Raw genomic sequence first — 17,137 nt, 5'->3', positions numbered from 1 at the left:
CAAGTGATATTTACACATACATATATTCTCCTCTTTCCTCTATCACTTTTTTTCTTTATTTAGTTTAAATAAATATACGTAATTACAAAAAAATTTGATGATAGATGTATGTAACGATATAACCAGTTATAAAATGTGAATTGTTCTTTACACTTTTTCATTGCTTCACGTAATCTATCTATTCCCACAGTTCTTTTTTTTTTGTCTTTTTAGATCCCTATGAGTTCAACATCTGTTGGACTAGTTGGTTTAATTTGGCTGTGGTATATGCGACTTCTTTTGGTTTCATAGCAACTGTACAGTTCATTAAATGCCATAATCCAATTATATAACGGATATTAATCAGATGCCTATCTTGTTTCGCAAACTTAAAACATTTTAAAGATATTTGACATAACACCTCTAAATCAGTCTCAAACAATTTACCACCTAGATAATTAATCAGTATCCTTAATAACATAGATTTTTTCAAAATATATTGATTTTTTAAATTAATGTTGTCACCACCATCGTTATTATGATTTATAATCTTATTATTTATATAATATTTTTTCAATCTTTTGAGATACTCGTTTCTTTCTTTATCATTACTTGGCAAAGGATTCCAAGTAAATGGTTCAAAATGGGTTATAATCCATATTATAACTATTGTACAATCCCAAACCATATTTTCTTTAATGTCAATACGATCATTATTATTGTTACCATTATTTTCACTTTTTTCTTGATAAATTGTGATAATTTGGCTCCATAATTCATTTGTTTGAGTTATATATGATTGCATACTTTTATCTTGAAATGGAATTGAATCAGATTCATTGGATATTTTTGATACAACCAGAATATATGAGTTTAATAATGATATTAATTTAATTTCGATGGAAGTAACTTTATTTTTAATCATTTTGTTGTAATCATTTAGTATTTCATTAATTTGTAAATCATGATCATAATTATTGTTATTTAAAGTAAATGGAAGATCTATTTGTTTCCTAATCGTCTTTATTATATCTTTATAAAATGGATGCAAAGGTATGGATTTAATGCAGATAAAATTATTTTTAGTAGCACTATCTTCCATGGAGACTAGCTCAGACATACTTGATGAAGCATCTGGACTACTTAATAGCATTTTTTCCCAAACTTGATAAAATTTACAATACTCTAATATATTATTATACCATTGTAAAACAGTATCTTGTTTAAGAAGTGATTTCAATTCCTTTGATTGACTAGATGAATTTGAACAGACTCCATCTTGAAGAATCATTTTTAATGAATTCTCTACTTTTGGTAAAAATTTAATTGAAAATTGTGCATTCTTGTCATAACAATTAACTAAATAACTGACACTTTGTAATAATAACAATATTAATTTAATATCTTTATATGTCAAGAATGAATCAAATCTAAACTTTAATATAAACTTTTGGTCACTGACATCGCTATCATTATCGTCATCTAATGAAATCTTAAAAATCATAATATCTAAATCATCATTCAAAGACAACTGTTCTTTATAATCCTGAAATAAAACTTTAAATTCCTTTAAGATATCAGTAATATTAAAATCTTTATTAATCATTATACATAATTGTAATAATAGTTTCCAGCTGTATAATATAGGCCCAATGATAGAACAGTTATTAAATAATTCATCATTGGTTAACTGGGACCAAATATTATCTGGGATAGATAATCTTTGACCTAATAAAAGTGCAATATATTTAATGAAAAGAAAGACGTACCATTGGGGATACATCATTTTCAAATTAGTATTTTTTATCAAAGACTCTAATTTTCTTTGTGCCGATTTGTATTTACGTAATCTACAATATAGTTGACTTGCTACATATTCAAATATAGAAGGCCAAATCTTAGAATAATATGTATTTAACTCTGCATTAACAGAAAACCAACTGTTCTCGTTTTTATAATCAACTTGATTGCTAAGTAAATCTTGATAATTATGTAACGCAATCCTTAAATGAAAATTGGTGTTTCTTCTAATCGGTATCTCATAAAGTAGCCAATATTGAATCAGATTTTGATAATTCCATATTGTAAGATCCATTGGTTGGTTCTGTAATCTTTCTAATAGAGATGAAAGATAATTTTCAGCCATATCAATATTTAAAGTCTCTTCTAGTAATAAATTAACTAATCGCATAGTAATGCACAGATCTTGTTTTATCGTTAGCGACCATTTTCCACTATCCTTTAAACTCATCAGTATATGGATTGCTAAGTCTATCAACTGATAATATTGTTCGACTTGTTTAGAGTTCTTTACTAACTCACTGTTCTCATGTGCCGCATTTATATACTCTAGAGCTAAAGAATACCATTGTTGTAGATTCATATCTAGTCTTATATTGTTATTTGAAGTAACTGGATCTGCGAAATTATAGAATATCAGCAAGCATAAAAAAGATGTACACAAATCATATTACGACATGTGTGTGTTGTACATTTATATACACTTTCAATCTGGAAATATTCATGTTTTAAAGCTCATCGCCGTCTGAAATAACATCAAAATTCACAGGAGAAAAAAAAGACCATAAAAAAAGTAAAATTCAAAGAGAAAAAAATATTCTGTGGAAAAAAAATAAACTAATTAAAGATTACTAACAGGGAAGGAGTGGAAAGAGTGTTAACTAAGGTACTTAATATATCCAGAATAATTATGTAATTTGCCAGACCTGTTTTATATTTGTACTAACAGGAACAATATCGTAGTTTGCAAAAAAAATTGTCCTAAAATAATTGTATTATAAAAAAGCGGTTAGCAAAGATCACAAACACAGTTAAAGATAAATAAACAAATACATTGTATTAGAAAAGTTTACTATGTCTGATGATGCCCGTTTAAAAAAATTTCAAGAAGCCAATAAGATCGTATTTGATCCAAATACAAGACAAGTCTGGGAAAATCAAAATATGGAAAGTACAACTGATGTTGATAATAGCACATTAAATGATAATAATAATATAACGTCACAGCAACAACAACAACAGAATATAGAGACAGCTAAAAATGAGTCAAATACAAATGAAGAGGATGATGCAGCAACATCTGGGATAGTTCCTACATTACAAAACATTGTGGCTACTGTAAATTTAGGTTGTAGACTAGATTTGAAAACTGTTGCATTACATGCACGTAATGCTGAATACAATCCAAAACGGTTTGCTGCCGTCATTATGCGTATTAGAGAACCAAAGACAACAGCACTAATTTTTGCTTCTGGTAAAATGGTTGTCACTGGTGCTAAAAGTGAAGATGACTCTAAATTGGCAAGCAGAAAATATGCAAGAATTATTCAAAAGATTGGATTTGCTGCAAAATTTACAGATTTTAAGATTCAAAATATTGTTGGTTCATGTGATGTAAAATTTCCAATAAGATTGGAAGGGTTGGCATTTAGTCATGGCACTTTCTCCTCGTATGAACCTGAATTGTTTCCTGGTTTAATTTATAGAATGGTGAAGCCAAAGATCGTTCTATTAATTTTTGTTTCTGGTAAAATTGTCTTAACAGGTGCAAAACAAAGGGAAGAAATTTATCAAGCTTTTGAAGCTATCTATCCTGTGTTAAGCGAATTTAGAAAGATGTAACTTGTCTATATTCTTTACTTAAATGAAGAAAGATTAGTATTAGGAAATACGTTACATGTTAATGAATCCAATAGAAAGTTAATATGAAAGAAAAAAAAAGGGTAAAAAATTAAATCATATTGTCTATTGCACGATTATTTATTGTTATTGTTATTATATAGAGGTTTATACAAACCACCAAAAAAAAACAAAAAAAAAACTAAATAAATAAATAAATAGATAGATAAAACAAAAAAAAAACTTCATATGAAATGTCATGAAGTTATCAGCTGAAATTGAACGAATAATAACTTGTGAAGGTTATTTTTTAACAAGGTTCAATTCATATTGAAGTTGTTTCCTAATCTGTCTCTCTTGATCAATCTCTTTTTCATATTTACGTTGAGTTTCTGTCAGTAATCTTCTAAATTCATTTTTCATCATTGATAAAGATGGTGAATTCATAGTATTATTCATAGTAGATATATTGTTTTTATTTGATGAAGGGGTTTGTGGTGTCCAAATTTCACGGTGTCCAAAGATAGGTGAAGTAAAGCTTTTATTTGAACTATGAAAAATCGAACTTTCGTTATCTCTATTAATGGTGTCACTCTGATTATTATCATCAGTTTCATGTATTTTATTATAATCTTCCCTTTTAGACAAAATTGAGTGATATTTTAATATTTTTTCTTGCAATTCTTTATTAGTTCTTGTCAATTTTTCAATATTTTTCATTGAATCATTATGATCATTTTCATATTGTTTAGTCAAAAAATTATGTGCCAACTGAAGATCATTGAATGCGGTAGTCATTTCAGCTAGTTTAGTTTCTAATTCTTTACACTTTGAATCCATGAATGCATTTGGTTCATCTTTATCTTTGTCTGTATCTTTACTATTATTATTATGATTACTACTACTTGATACTTCAATTTGAGAAACAGAGTTGTTTGTTCTGTTTGTTATTATTACCTCGATCAGTGAATCGATACAGTTTTTCAAAAATTGTGTCGAATCATTCATTTCACCTTTCGGTCTTAAATCGATACCTTTCTTAATAGTATTTGATAATAAATATGAAGTTAGTTCTTGAATGCTATCATCAGCTGAGTTAGTGCATGCATTGTCTATAAAATTTTCTTTTGGATTTTCGTCATTTAAATCAAAATTTTTTATAGTTTTATGTAATGATTCGTTAGATATACTAGAATCATTAGTAATACCAGTACGAGAAGAGGTAGCTGTGATTGTATTTACGGCATTAATGTTAGCACTAGAGCTTTTGTAGTGGATTTGGGACTCAAGATGATTTAATCTATTTAAATCTAAATCTAAGCCATTAACTTTATTTAATGTAAATAAAAGTTTTTTCAGACCGTTTAAACTTTTAAAATCAGAATTTCGTAAAGATTCAAAATCAGATAACCCATCATGATCATCATCCTTAACAGCATTATAAAAATCGTTATTACTGTTCTTATTTATTCGCTTGTTGTTGCTATTGTTGTCACTGTTTATTGCTTCTGCTTGTTTTAATAGTTGTAATTGAAAAAGAGCATATTCAATAGCCAATTTTTTATCAAGATCCAATTCCTGTGTATCAGAATCCAAATAAAATAAATAATCTAACTGATCCACAGAGGTAAATGGTCTTTCACGTAACAATATATTATTATTTGAATCTTTTTCTAAGGATTTATTTAAAAACTGAGCCAACTCAATTGGGTCTAATGGATATTCATCGTATCTTTCTGGTGTAAACAGTAATGGATTAGACTGCTTTAAAAGAGATAAATTGTTCATTTTATGATAGTAAGGTTTCGTTGTTGTTGATATTGGTGATGAAGTTTTTCTTTTAGTTCTTTGATTGGTCTTTTTGCTTATTTGAGTATATTTGTCCTGGGTCTTATGTTATTTAATTGCTGTTTTACCAAATTCTTTTTTTACCAAACTTTAAAATTTGCATTAATTTCTCCTTCCAAAAATACTAAAAGAGAAACACAGTTAAGTTGGTATTATCAATATGCTTTAGAAAAATGTGTAAGTGTGAAGTAATGTTCATATTATTTGCAACGTTCTTTATTTATTCGAGCATTGCTAATTTTTTTTTTGTTTATTTTTTATTACTTTCTATTTTCCATATTTTGAAATTTCTTTATTCGAAGTATTGAATTAACGTGTTTTATATTATTCTTTTATCTGCAACAAAAATTGTTTACGTGTTACGCGTTGCAGATTTCTTTTATTTTAGCTGGACGTATGCTGTTTTTGGTCTGTGTATTGGGTTGTTGGAGAGGCCATGGTGGCTAATCAATGCATGGTTCATTGCACGTACATGTGTACAAAGAGCCATAGAGGCATAAATATACAGATAGACATCTTTTGAAATAAACTATTCTAAAGTACACATTATGATCTTTACAATGTAAGGGTACCTTATTAATATTAATTATTACACATACTTTACTGGGGCCCTATGTTACAGAAGAATACGAATGAAGATTTTCTTCCAATACATTGTTGTATGAGTATCTATTGGTATTGTAGTGATTATTTACCATAAAGAACAAGCACTGCTTAGTCATGCTGCTTAGTAATAGTGCAAACCCATACATCCAGATTTTACTGTCAAGATTTTTCTTTCGTTTCTTTTTTTTTTTTTTTTTTTTTCACACACCGACATACGAAAAAAAAAAAAAGAAAAAAAGAAACGAAAACAAATAATTGTAAAATGTCTAGAGTGGTGTGAAATAAAGACATGTACATGAATATACATGTGTTTGTGTTGTGTTTTTGCACATATGTATGTACATGCTAACTAGTTGCAGCAGTTATTATACAACTATTAAAATTATATAGTTGTTCATCTTGGTATCTGGTGATTTTTTGCATATATACTATTTATTTAGAGTGGAGAATTTTTTTTTTTCTGTAATAATAGAGAAAATAAAAAAAAATATTTTAACAGTAATATTATTACTAAAATAAAACCTTTCAGGGAGAAAGAAAGAGAATTCCAGATTTTGTTCAAGTCCATTCGTTTATTTGTATATTTATTGCCTATCATGTTTAACATTGAGCAAATTATTGAATTGTTAAAATTGGGTAAGTTAATACCTGAGAAAATTGTTTATTCCATCTGTTTAAAAGCACAAGAATTGTTTATTCAAGAAGCTAATGTAACGCATGTGGATACACCAGTCACAATATGCGGTGATATTCATGGCCAATTACATGATCTTTTGACCCTTTTTCAGAAGAGTGGTGGGATAGAGAACACAAGATATATTTTCCTTGGGGATTTCGTAGATCGTGGGTTTTATTCGTTGGAGTCCTTTCTTTTATTATTATGTTATAAATTGAGGTATCCTGATAGAATCATTTTGATTCGTGGTAACCATGAAACAAGACAAATTACCAAAGTTTATGGTTTTTATGATGAAATATTGAGAAAATATGGTAATAGTAATGTTTGGAGGTATTGTTGTGAAGTATTCGATTATCTTTCATTAGGTGCAATTATAAATAGTCAAATATTTTGCGTTCATGGCGGTTTATCCCCTGATGCATCAACAATACAGGAAATTAGGTCCATTGATAGAAAGCAAGAGGTACCACATGAAGGTGCTATGTGTGATCTACTATGGAGTGACCCAGATGATGTGGATACATGGTCACTGTCTCCACGTGGTGCGGGTTTTCTGTTTGGTGAGAATGAAGTTAACAAGTTTTTATACGAAAATGGATTTAATTTAATCGCAAGAGCACATCAATTAGTTATGGAAGGCTATAAGGAAATGTTCAATGGTGGATTGGTCACTGTATGGTCTGCTCCTAACTACTGCTATAGATGTGGGAATATTGCTGCGGTGTTAAAAGTGAATGATGATATGTCGAGAGACTATACCATCTTTGAAGCTGTACAACCTCAGGATAACGTTGGTAATGCAATAATACCGACAAAGAAACCACAAATGGATTATTTTTTATGACTCTTTAATCTGCTAACTTTCTATCTATTTTTTCTTTTTTTTTTTTGTTTCTGCATCTTACATATATTACCTATAGGTAATTCTTTTTTTATTTGAAATGTACAACTCTCTGTCATTGATGCTCATAATTTAATGAAATTGTAATCATATTCTATTATATCTATTTTACTATTACCATCAACTCCAATAATAATTAATTAATTAAACGTTTGTAAATATTACAGTTTTTTTATTTGCAATATCCATTATTTAATGTTTAGCTTGGTCATTTTTGTTTCTTTGTATTAATTTTTGTATTTTTTTGCATAAATATTTTTTTATATACTATAGGCTTTCAATTTAAAATTTTAGAGATACGCATTTTCTCAGATAACGCTTGGCATTAAGATTAAGAACTTGGAACAGAAAAAACTCTGGATCCAGGCTTTGAAGCTGATCAAATGAATGACCATTAAGTTAATGGTTGTGGCAAGTTTTCGAAAAACTTATCTAAGAAACCTCTGATTATTGAAAGAGAATGCCAAAAGTAATTACAAACTATAACAAGAACACTAAAAAAAATAGTATCGGTGGTTTATTGATTAGAACAAATTAGTTTATAACTTGCAAATGTTTGTATTTGATGATATTCTTGTCTTAATATATTACCTGAGATAATATCTTACATAAACTTTAATTGTAACAATAATATTAGTTAATTTTCCATTAAAAATCATTTAAATCTTTACATAATTTCTAAAAATGCCACAATGAGTAGCCACAAATATTATATTCTTGTTTACGTTACATATGTAAGTGCATTTTCTGATAAATACATATATGTATAGTCTGTTGAGTTGCTGACAGTAAGGTATAAAGCACTGTTTTCATAAGACAGAAAATGTGCCTAGATCATTGATTGTGAGTAGAGGATATAATCGTTTTGGAATAAGTGTTATTATTTATTGTATCGAACTCTATATAAAAAGCATATTAAGTTTAGAGATTGTTTTATCAAATAAAAGAATTACTACTATTAAGAAAAATAAAATCATACGTTTTCAAAGTAGTATTGAATTAATAGTAAATTCTATAATAAATGTTATACTTGTACTTCAAATGGTTGTAAAATAACACATTTCGTGATATATTTGGATGATATTTTGGTTTATGTTCCAACAAGTGAACAAAATGTGAAGGATATTCAAAAAAGTATTTCTGTTTCTGAGATCAGTTAAATTATATATTAAGAAATAGAGGTGTAATTTGTGTAGACAAAGCTTGAATCGGTTAGAATATTTCATTGATTTTGACAGAAGTCGTGTGGATCCAGGGAAAGGTAAGGTCATTATAAAATCGCTAGTTTTGAAGAAATCAAAAGAGACATAACTGTTTTTATGAATGTGTGATTTTGTCAGACGTTTTGTGAGGAAATTTAGTCATACAGTTCAATAATTATATCTATATATGGTGGTAAGTAAGAATGAAAGATATAACAAACAATTGCATTCCAAAACTTACTGAATGGTCCGGTTTTATATTCCATTTAGAGATACATACAGGATCGAAGTAATTATAGATGCTTGTAAGTTTTTTATAGATATCATTATTTATTTAAGTAAAGTGTTGTTTCAGCCTTAATGGAATTGGCCAATCCATGGTAGGGAATTTTATTCAATTGTTTGTGTGTTGAAGACATGGAAACATTTTCTTGTTGGTAGAAACTTTGAATTAAACATTAATCACAAATCATTAGAAACCATTATGAAGAGTACTAAATTGAATAGTAGATAATAAATATAGATTAGTTAGCTTATATATTAAATTTTTCAAGTTAAATTTATTCTGGATGAACATAATAAGACTAATAATTTGACTAGAATTATCATCAAGAAAAAATATATGGTGGTACACGTAATATAGACAATTTTATGGTAGAGAAAATTAGGAAGCTCTAAAAGCACAATATATTTCTCAATCATCTCAGTATCTGAGATTTTAAAAGGGAAGAAAGAATACTTAGTCGAGTGAACAACAATTATTAAAAGACATCAATTACTGTGTTATGGTGCAATAGTTGGATTCTAAGATAGACTAATAATTTTTGATAAAGAACTACAATATAAAATATTATGTACCTACCATAGTTCAAAAACTGTAGAACATCCTAATGTAAATAGAACTGCTAATATTGTTGCAATCAATTATTGGAAAAAGATGAAAAATATGATTATTAAGATTGTAAAAAGTTACAAATCATGTTAGAAAGCTGAAAAGTTACGTTTATTATCTGTTGACGTTTATTATTAGTTAAAAGTTCCAACAAAGTGATTTGAGGCTATAAGTACTGATTTTGTATCAGATATGCAATTTGATAATGGGAAATTGTTGATAGATTGAAGGAATGGGCAGTTTTAAAAGCAATAAATAAGAATATTTCCCTTGTGGGATATTGTAATTGTCCTTTTTGCAGAAGTAGCACAGAAGTTGATTTAATCCAGGTTAGTATAGTAAAATGGAAGCAGATCTTGCAGAAGAGAGCTTTTCTGAGGTTAAATGGTAAATTCAAAAGAAACAATGTGAAGTTTGTTCCATGAGAAGGGATAAATTTAATCTTTCAAACATTAATGTGTTAAGGTTGTAACTATTAGTTTAGAAAAATGATGATTATCAATAATTTCCTAGGCTTTCCTTCATTGGAAAATTCTATAATTAAGCTTTGGTAGTTGAAATATAAGAAGGAGGGCTACTAAGAAGTAGAGTAACTATGATAGTTAAGTAGATTATCTATATTACTTAGTTAATATTGGTTAGATTAGCTTAATATTTTTAATGATTCCTCTAAAGATATAGAGTAAGTCTATGTCTTGCATTTATTCATGTCAGTATGCATTAATATTATTTTATATTCACCGCTATTAAAAGCTCATAGCTAATAAGTTAAATATACAATGTTATGAATTTGTGACACATGAAATCCTGATGTCACTATAAACGATCTTGTGAACTCTTTAATCGACAACGATGTTCTTGTTTTTCATGTTTATCTTGTTTATATAACTATGTTTATCTGTATATATTAGTTTACTCTTTATGTAGAGTACGGTTTATATGTCATATATAGAGAACAATTCAAGCTACATCTATCTATTTTAGCGTCTAGAAGAGTATATCTCTCGTAATCGGGTTTTCATCTATTACAATTTTTTTAGTGTAATAACCCTTAGGTTATGTGTTTCTGATAACAGTTAATCTTGTTGAAATCTCAATAATATTTCACTTGAATAGATATAAAATATACACTCTTTCTATATCTCTAGATGTAATATTCCTATATATCTATGTGTCTATATCCCTAATCTAAGTTAACCTAATAGTATACACTTATATACTATATATCTAAACCTATGTAATCCTTGGTTCCCTGTTCTTTACTTCCTTCGTCTTTCTTCTTAGTTGCTCTCTTGTACTTGTGTTGGTTACTCCTGTTTTTATGTATGTTTGTAAAATTTTGCAAAAAGGAAAGTTTAGAAAAATATTGTCAACCCTCTTTTTTCTAAACAAACCCTAAACAGTAATATCAGGAATATTACAAACGTACACAAAAAAGTAGCGTCGCCAGGTTTCGATCCTGGGACATCAGGGTTATGAGCCCTGCGCGCTTCCACTGCGCCACGACGCTCCAAACCTCCGGAATCTGCTGTATTACGAGGTGGTGAAATTCTTTGTATATTCCAGGGAAGCGCAAATAATATTAATAACTATTCAAGTAATCGAGAAAGTAATCAAATATAATCGATAATATAATTACTAAAACGGTCTTATATATTGAAGCAGCTTATAACGAGCTAATATATTTATTCGAAGTTACTTGGCTTGTTACTTGCTTGTTGTTCTATTTTTGTTCATATATAATATATAAATTATTTACAAGAAACGGTTATGGAAGATCTTTTATCTCCAGAAAACGTTTTCCTTTTATATGTTTTCTGGAGCTCGATCGATTATTCAGATTAGTACATTAATGACTTGACTAATTCACCCTAAAATTTATTACATTAATTTAGGTGCACTAGTGGATTAGAACTGCACCCCAATTCTCTAATTATGGTGATTAGTAATACACGTGGGACTTATTAAAACAATAGGTAAATTCTAGATTTGTTAAAATCTTATGTAATCCAATCTCTTTATTATGCAGCATCTAATGTTGTAGCACGTGTATGGCTTATTAAGACAATAAATAGTTCTAGATTCATTCCGGATCTTATGTAATCTTGATGGTTATAACTATTCTATTCCACAATAGAATCCTTCAATAATAAATTAGTTGACACCATTAAAATTATATAAGATTCCGTGTTGAATCTAAAATTACCTACAACGTGTTCATTTATCACCTATTTTTGTATAGTGTGTTTATATACCTCTATCACTGTACCACCATAACCTATTATTTTAAATATTCCAGGAGGTTCAAATATATTATTGTAACTAATAATAAAGATACAGATTACTAATCCATTAATATGTCAAGTTGAATAGTTGATTGAGTTCTAGAAAACATACAAAAGATCAACATTTCCTGAAGATGAAAACTAGCTTCCATAACTCCTCTTTTATACATAATATATATCTGGGAAATAAAAGAGAATAACAAGATAACAGAAGCAAGCAAAACGACAAGCAAAGCGACAACGATAAGAATAAATATATAAGCTCGATATAGTCATTAATATATAAGACCGTATTAATAATTGCATTACCGATTGTATTAATTATTGTCTCGATTATTAATAGATTATCTGTTAGATATTCCTCGCACTTCCTGAATAATACCAAACTATTGACCACTTCATAGCATAACAGAAGAATGTTGCAGATCAGACGTAATTATAGTGACATTAATGAATGATAATTAAGGTTTTGAAATAAAATGAAAAATAAAATTTTAGAAAAGAAATTGTGTTTCCCAAATAAGTTAAAATCAACTTAGGAAGAATAAAAGAAAAACATAAAAAAGTAACTATAGTAAATATAATAGACAAACAAATAAAGTGCGACTGTTTGCCACACATTATATTGCTTGAGAAGTTCATGAGACTTCATCGAGCTAGTTCAGTTATTAAATATAATGTATGAATTGATTCATAATGTACCAAGTTGGTTGATTGATAGAGTTCCAGAAACATATAAAAGGATGACATTATCAGAAGATAGACTGTAGTTCGTAAATATTCATTTGTGTAATGTATATAATAAAAGGAAGCAACCAAGCAATAAATAAATAACAAATATTGTATTAATATATCGTCTCTATATTATCCATTAGTATCATCTATCTGTTAGATAGTATTTAATTAATTGTCCGTCAGTTCATCTGTCCGTTTTAGTCCATCTGTTAAATTATCGGATTTCTAAACCTCATTTCACAATAAAAAAATATAAATAATAATTTACTTTGTGATTTAATTGGAAAATACAGTTAACATCTGAAGGATATTACTTCGATAACAGTAATTGTTGCAAACAATCAAATAATTACTATATGGTTTTAATAGCTAATATATTAAATGATTATTGTATTTCGCTATATCGATCTAATATTTGTTTTAGTTTTTCCTGCTTGATCTTTTTTGATTGTTTTATATATATTATAAAAATTACATATAAGAGAGGAGTTACGTAAGACAGCTTATCTTCTAAAAGTATTGTCTTTTTATACGTTTCTGAAACGCAATCAATTACTCAATTTTATATATTTAAGTGGTTATCTGAAGTAGTATACTAAAATAGAGATATTAATTATATATATAAACACTTGCAAATTATATAATTGATTTATCCTAATTATTAAATAGATTTGTCCTAATTATTGTCGATATTCTTGTTATTATTTTGTTAATGTTGTTGTTATTCCCTTAGGTGGAACTTAGGAAATAAAATGTGAATGTAATGCTGATAATTACCCCTGATACCATCTGTTGATAATGAAAGGTTTCTTAAATAAGTTTCTTAGTAATTTGCCACTAATGTCTATTCAATGATCGTTTGTTCGTTCAAATACACTCACAACCTTGGGCCCAGAGTTTCGGTTGTTCCATTTTGTTTGCCTCGACATTAGGCGTTGCTTGCAGACTACGTATTTCAGAATTTCTAGTTGGAGCTCTTTACAAAAACTAATAACTCCAGAGAAGTAATCGTTTCATTATGTTAAAAGTCTAAAATGAGCTTATATTTTTTTTATCTTGTCTTTAGCTACTGCATATTATTAGATTATTCTGCATGATTTGCCAGTTAAATAACAGGAAAAAAAATGATACTATAACACATATTTATTGAATTGATACATATTTAACAATTATGCTATATACATTCTCTCAAACATTAAATAACATTTTCATAACAGAAAAAAAGTACATAAATCTCATTTTTGTTACAGCATTAATTTAAAGCTTTTTATTGTCTTCACACAGTTTACATGTTTTAGAAGCTATTAACATTTCAGTTAAAGAAAAAAATATCAAAAATAAAATTAAACCTTTTGATACATCAAAATATATGCAGTTCTTGAACTGGTACCTTCTTCAACAGCCTCTAAGACGTCTTCAGGTTTCAATGGTGTAATATTGATGTCATCAATTCTGTACCACTTATCCGCTTCCTTATGATATATGTCTGCTGTATAATGTCCACCATCTGGACTAACGCCATGATGATAGATAACACCAGATAATTCATATTGTCTATTACTTTCATTAAATTTCAAAAACTGGGAAGATACAGTCTCCTTTGGAATTGTTAAATGATGTGGATAATTAACTTTCTTTCTAATTTTTTCAATACGTCCATTGTAACTATTATAGTTAGCCATATTTTTGTCTTCCTCAGAGGTGCTAACAAAGGCAAATCTCTTCAATTGTATTAATAAGACCTGGGGCAATTTGTCTATGAATGTTTGCTTTTTAGCCTCAACATCTATGCCTTTAGATGATTTAAATGGTAGTAATTCAAATTCGCTAAATTTCTTAAATGCTGATTCTAAATCACTCACATCATTATCAGAGATGTCCAATTGAATGGTTTGGAAAGGATCCAATGTAATAGACTGAGATTCTTTATTATTTGGAATATCTAATACAGATCTAAATTGTCCACCAAATAATTCAGATATTGGCGATGGAGTAACTTCAACAGTTCTTTTAGCAGCAGTTTTAGTCTTCTTACCCTTTTTACTTGAAGAGCTTACTTCATGCCAGCCATCATCATCATCATCGTTATCTTTTGAATCATCATCACTGATCACACCATATTTGTGTAACAAATCTTTGAACTGAGATGAGGCGTTTTGAATAAATGTAGCTTTTTTGTAACGTTGTAAATTTCTAATAAAAAATATCTTAAGTGGCTCATCTTTAATACTTTGTAATAGATTCTGAATCTCATTTTCTGTTAGACAATCAATGCATGAGATGAATTCTTCATGTAATTGATCTAATAAATGTGTTAAGAATTCCTCTGCATCTTCTTGATGACCCCATTGTAGATCTTTAAATTTTGGAATCTTTGATAGAACCTGGTAAAATTGATCAGGTTTAACTGAATTGACAACTGAAGCAAACTCTTCTCTTTCATATTGTTTTGAAATACCGATCTTTTTTTCTTTCTTTGATTCATGGGCATATTTTTCATTAATGGCATTTTTCTTCTCCGCCTCATAATATTCACGATCAAATTGGGTGTAGAAAGAAATACAAGCATCTAATAATTCACAAGAGATTTCACCTACACGGGAATTTATGTTTCTAGTGGACACAACATTTAAAATGTCAATAAACGGTTTACAGTATAATAATACTTGTAAAACCGAACTCATAAAACATATATTAGCATTATTAATAATACCTCTTGGAATAATTGAGTTAACTGGTAATTTATTCTCACCATTCTTTTTATTTGTCAATGTATAATTAACAAAGTCTGGATCAAAACAGACACGTAAAGCAAGGGAACCTAACGGTTCAGATCCCTTTGTAGATGGAGGAATATAATTCTTGTCTTTCCTTTGTGGTTGTTTAGAGGAGACAGTAATAACACTAGAAGAAGGAGATGCAGAAATGGGCGTCGATACAGTTGCAGATGAAGAAACAGATGAAATATGCTTGGTCGTAATTGACTTACTCTTTACGGCTGCTGACGAGGCAATAGCTGACCATGATTTTACAGCAGGCTTTGGTGTCCCCACAGGAGTTGGCTTTGCAGTTGAAACTTCCATAACTTTCGTGGTAGTGGTTTCTATTTGTTTAACTGGTTTATGTATGATCGTTTCTGTTAATGTTGGAGTGTCCTTAGCTTTATCTTTATGATTATCATTCTTATTCTTGGTAGATTCTTCAGATTTCATAGTCTTGGTTAATACAACTGGTTTTTCATCTTTCTTTGAAATATTTTCCATCTTAGATTGAATATCAGAAGACACGTTTTCTTTAACAACTTCAACTTTCCTACTTCTTTCTTCTTGTTTTTCATTTGATAATTTCGCCTTAACATTACTATTAACATCAGTTTTTATTACTAATTCAGTAACCTCATTGGAACTTTTTGATGGCTTAGTTATTGCTTCTACAGCTTTCCCCACATCAGTGATCTTTTTCTTTTCTTTTGCCTTTAATACTGAGATATTTTGTTTCTGTTCAATAGACTTTAATTTTAGTTCATATTTTCTATTTCTTGCTTCAGAAAATTCTTCTGGTGTTGTATTAAAAAAAAGTGGTAAATCTGTAGTTAAATCAATATTCCTACTATAGTTTGATTTAGAGACATCAAATTTAAAAGGGTCATATAAAGCAGTTGATGAATTAGATTTATTATTAATTAGAGGTTGATTGTTGTTGGCATTACTGTTATAATAATGTTGAGCCTGGTAATAATTATTGCTCTTAGTTTGATACATATTATTACCTACCATATTGATATTACTGCTACCATTTATCAGGTTGTTGCTATTATTATTCCATTTTTTCTTAGATCCTGAATTGTTGATCCCATTATTACCACTTATACTTGTAATATTATTATTCTGTTGTGGTGCACCTTGGTAGATCATACCCTGACTTTGATTCATCATTTTAAAGTGATAGTTTGGATTTGGTGCAGCAGCATACATGTAAGGTCCTTGTGGATAACTGACATACATTGGAGTGGGTGGTTGATACACGGGAAATCTCATATTTGCGTGAGGTGGAGGTGGAGATGATGGAGTATTTGGATACATTGAATATGATTCTTCATTGTTATCTACCATGATGTATTGCTTAGTGCTGTTGATGGTTTATTTAAGAAAGAAAATAGATAATAAACCTATAAATAGAATCCTTAGGTAAAGAAAAAAGTAAATAGTAATACAGTATTTACCCCTGTAATCCTAATATACAGCAACTTACTGAAGTATCCAATATTACAGGTATAAATGAAGTAAGGACAACTGTAAAACGACTAAAATCTAGCAGGGTATAAAATTATATCTATCGAGCGAGAGAGACTGTTTAATTGAAATATTTTTT

At 28.7% G+C, this 17,137-nt stretch overlaps 5 protein-coding genes and 1 non-coding gene across 6 annotated transcripts; 2 read left to right on the top strand and 4 right to left on the bottom strand.

The window, feature by feature from the left end:
- Window positions 1-217: 217 nt before the first annotated feature.
- SCC4 (cohesin-loading factor complex subunit SCC4) lies at window positions 218-2,362 on the bottom strand (the record flags this gene model as incomplete). Its single annotated transcript, XM_064858638.1, has 1 exon — window positions 218-2,362. The coding sequence occupies one exon, from the start codon at window positions 2,360-2,362 to the stop codon at window positions 218-220; it is 2,145 nt and encodes a 714-aa protein (XP_064714461.1).
- Window positions 2,363-2,853: 491 nt separating this feature from the next.
- Window positions 2,854-3,621, top strand: SPT15 (TATA-binding protein; the record flags this gene model as incomplete). The annotated part of the gene is made up of 1 exon (XM_064858637.1): window positions 2,854-3,621. One exon carries the CDS (start codon window positions 2,854-2,856, stop codon window positions 3,619-3,621), a length of 768 nt encoding a protein of 255 aa, XP_064714460.1.
- A 300-nt stretch (window positions 3,622-3,921) lies between these two features.
- Window positions 3,922-5,406, bottom strand: PEA2 (Pea2p; the record flags this gene model as incomplete). The annotated part of the gene is made up of 1 exon (XM_064858636.1): window positions 3,922-5,406. One exon carries the CDS (start codon window positions 5,404-5,406, stop codon window positions 3,922-3,924), a length of 1,485 nt encoding a protein of 494 aa, XP_064714459.1.
- A 1,262-nt stretch (window positions 5,407-6,668) lies between these two features.
- PPH3 (phosphoprotein phosphatase PP4 catalytic subunit PPH3) lies at window positions 6,669-7,595 on the top strand (the record flags this gene model as incomplete). The annotated part of the gene is made up of 1 exon (XM_064858635.1): window positions 6,669-7,595. The coding sequence occupies one exon, from the start codon at window positions 6,669-6,671 to the stop codon at window positions 7,593-7,595; it is 927 nt and encodes a 308-aa protein (XP_064714458.1).
- A 3,588-nt stretch (window positions 7,596-11,183) lies between these two features.
- Window positions 11,184-11,256, bottom strand: PWA37_002025. Its single transcript has one exon. It is a non-coding gene; the product is annotated as a tRNA-Met (tRNA).
- A 2,853-nt stretch (window positions 11,257-14,109) lies between these two features.
- Window positions 14,110-16,878, bottom strand: UBP3 (mRNA-binding ubiquitin-specific protease UBP3; the record flags this gene model as incomplete). Its single annotated transcript, XM_064858634.1, has 1 exon — window positions 14,110-16,878. The coding sequence occupies one exon, from the start codon at window positions 16,876-16,878 to the stop codon at window positions 14,110-14,112; it is 2,769 nt and encodes a 922-aa protein (XP_064714457.1).
- Between the last annotated feature and the right edge of the window lie 259 nt (window positions 16,879-17,137).

Source organism: Arxiozyma heterogenica (genome assembly GCF_036370985.1).
Source record: "Arxiozyma heterogenica strain weizmannii chromosome Unknown scaffold_18, whole genome shotgun sequence".
Taxonomy (NCBI): Eukaryota; Fungi; Ascomycota; class Saccharomycetes; order Saccharomycetales; family Saccharomycetaceae; genus Arxiozyma; species Arxiozyma heterogenica.
Note: the sequence above shows the minus strand (reverse complement) of the source record. Positions and strands in the feature narration are given on the sequence as shown.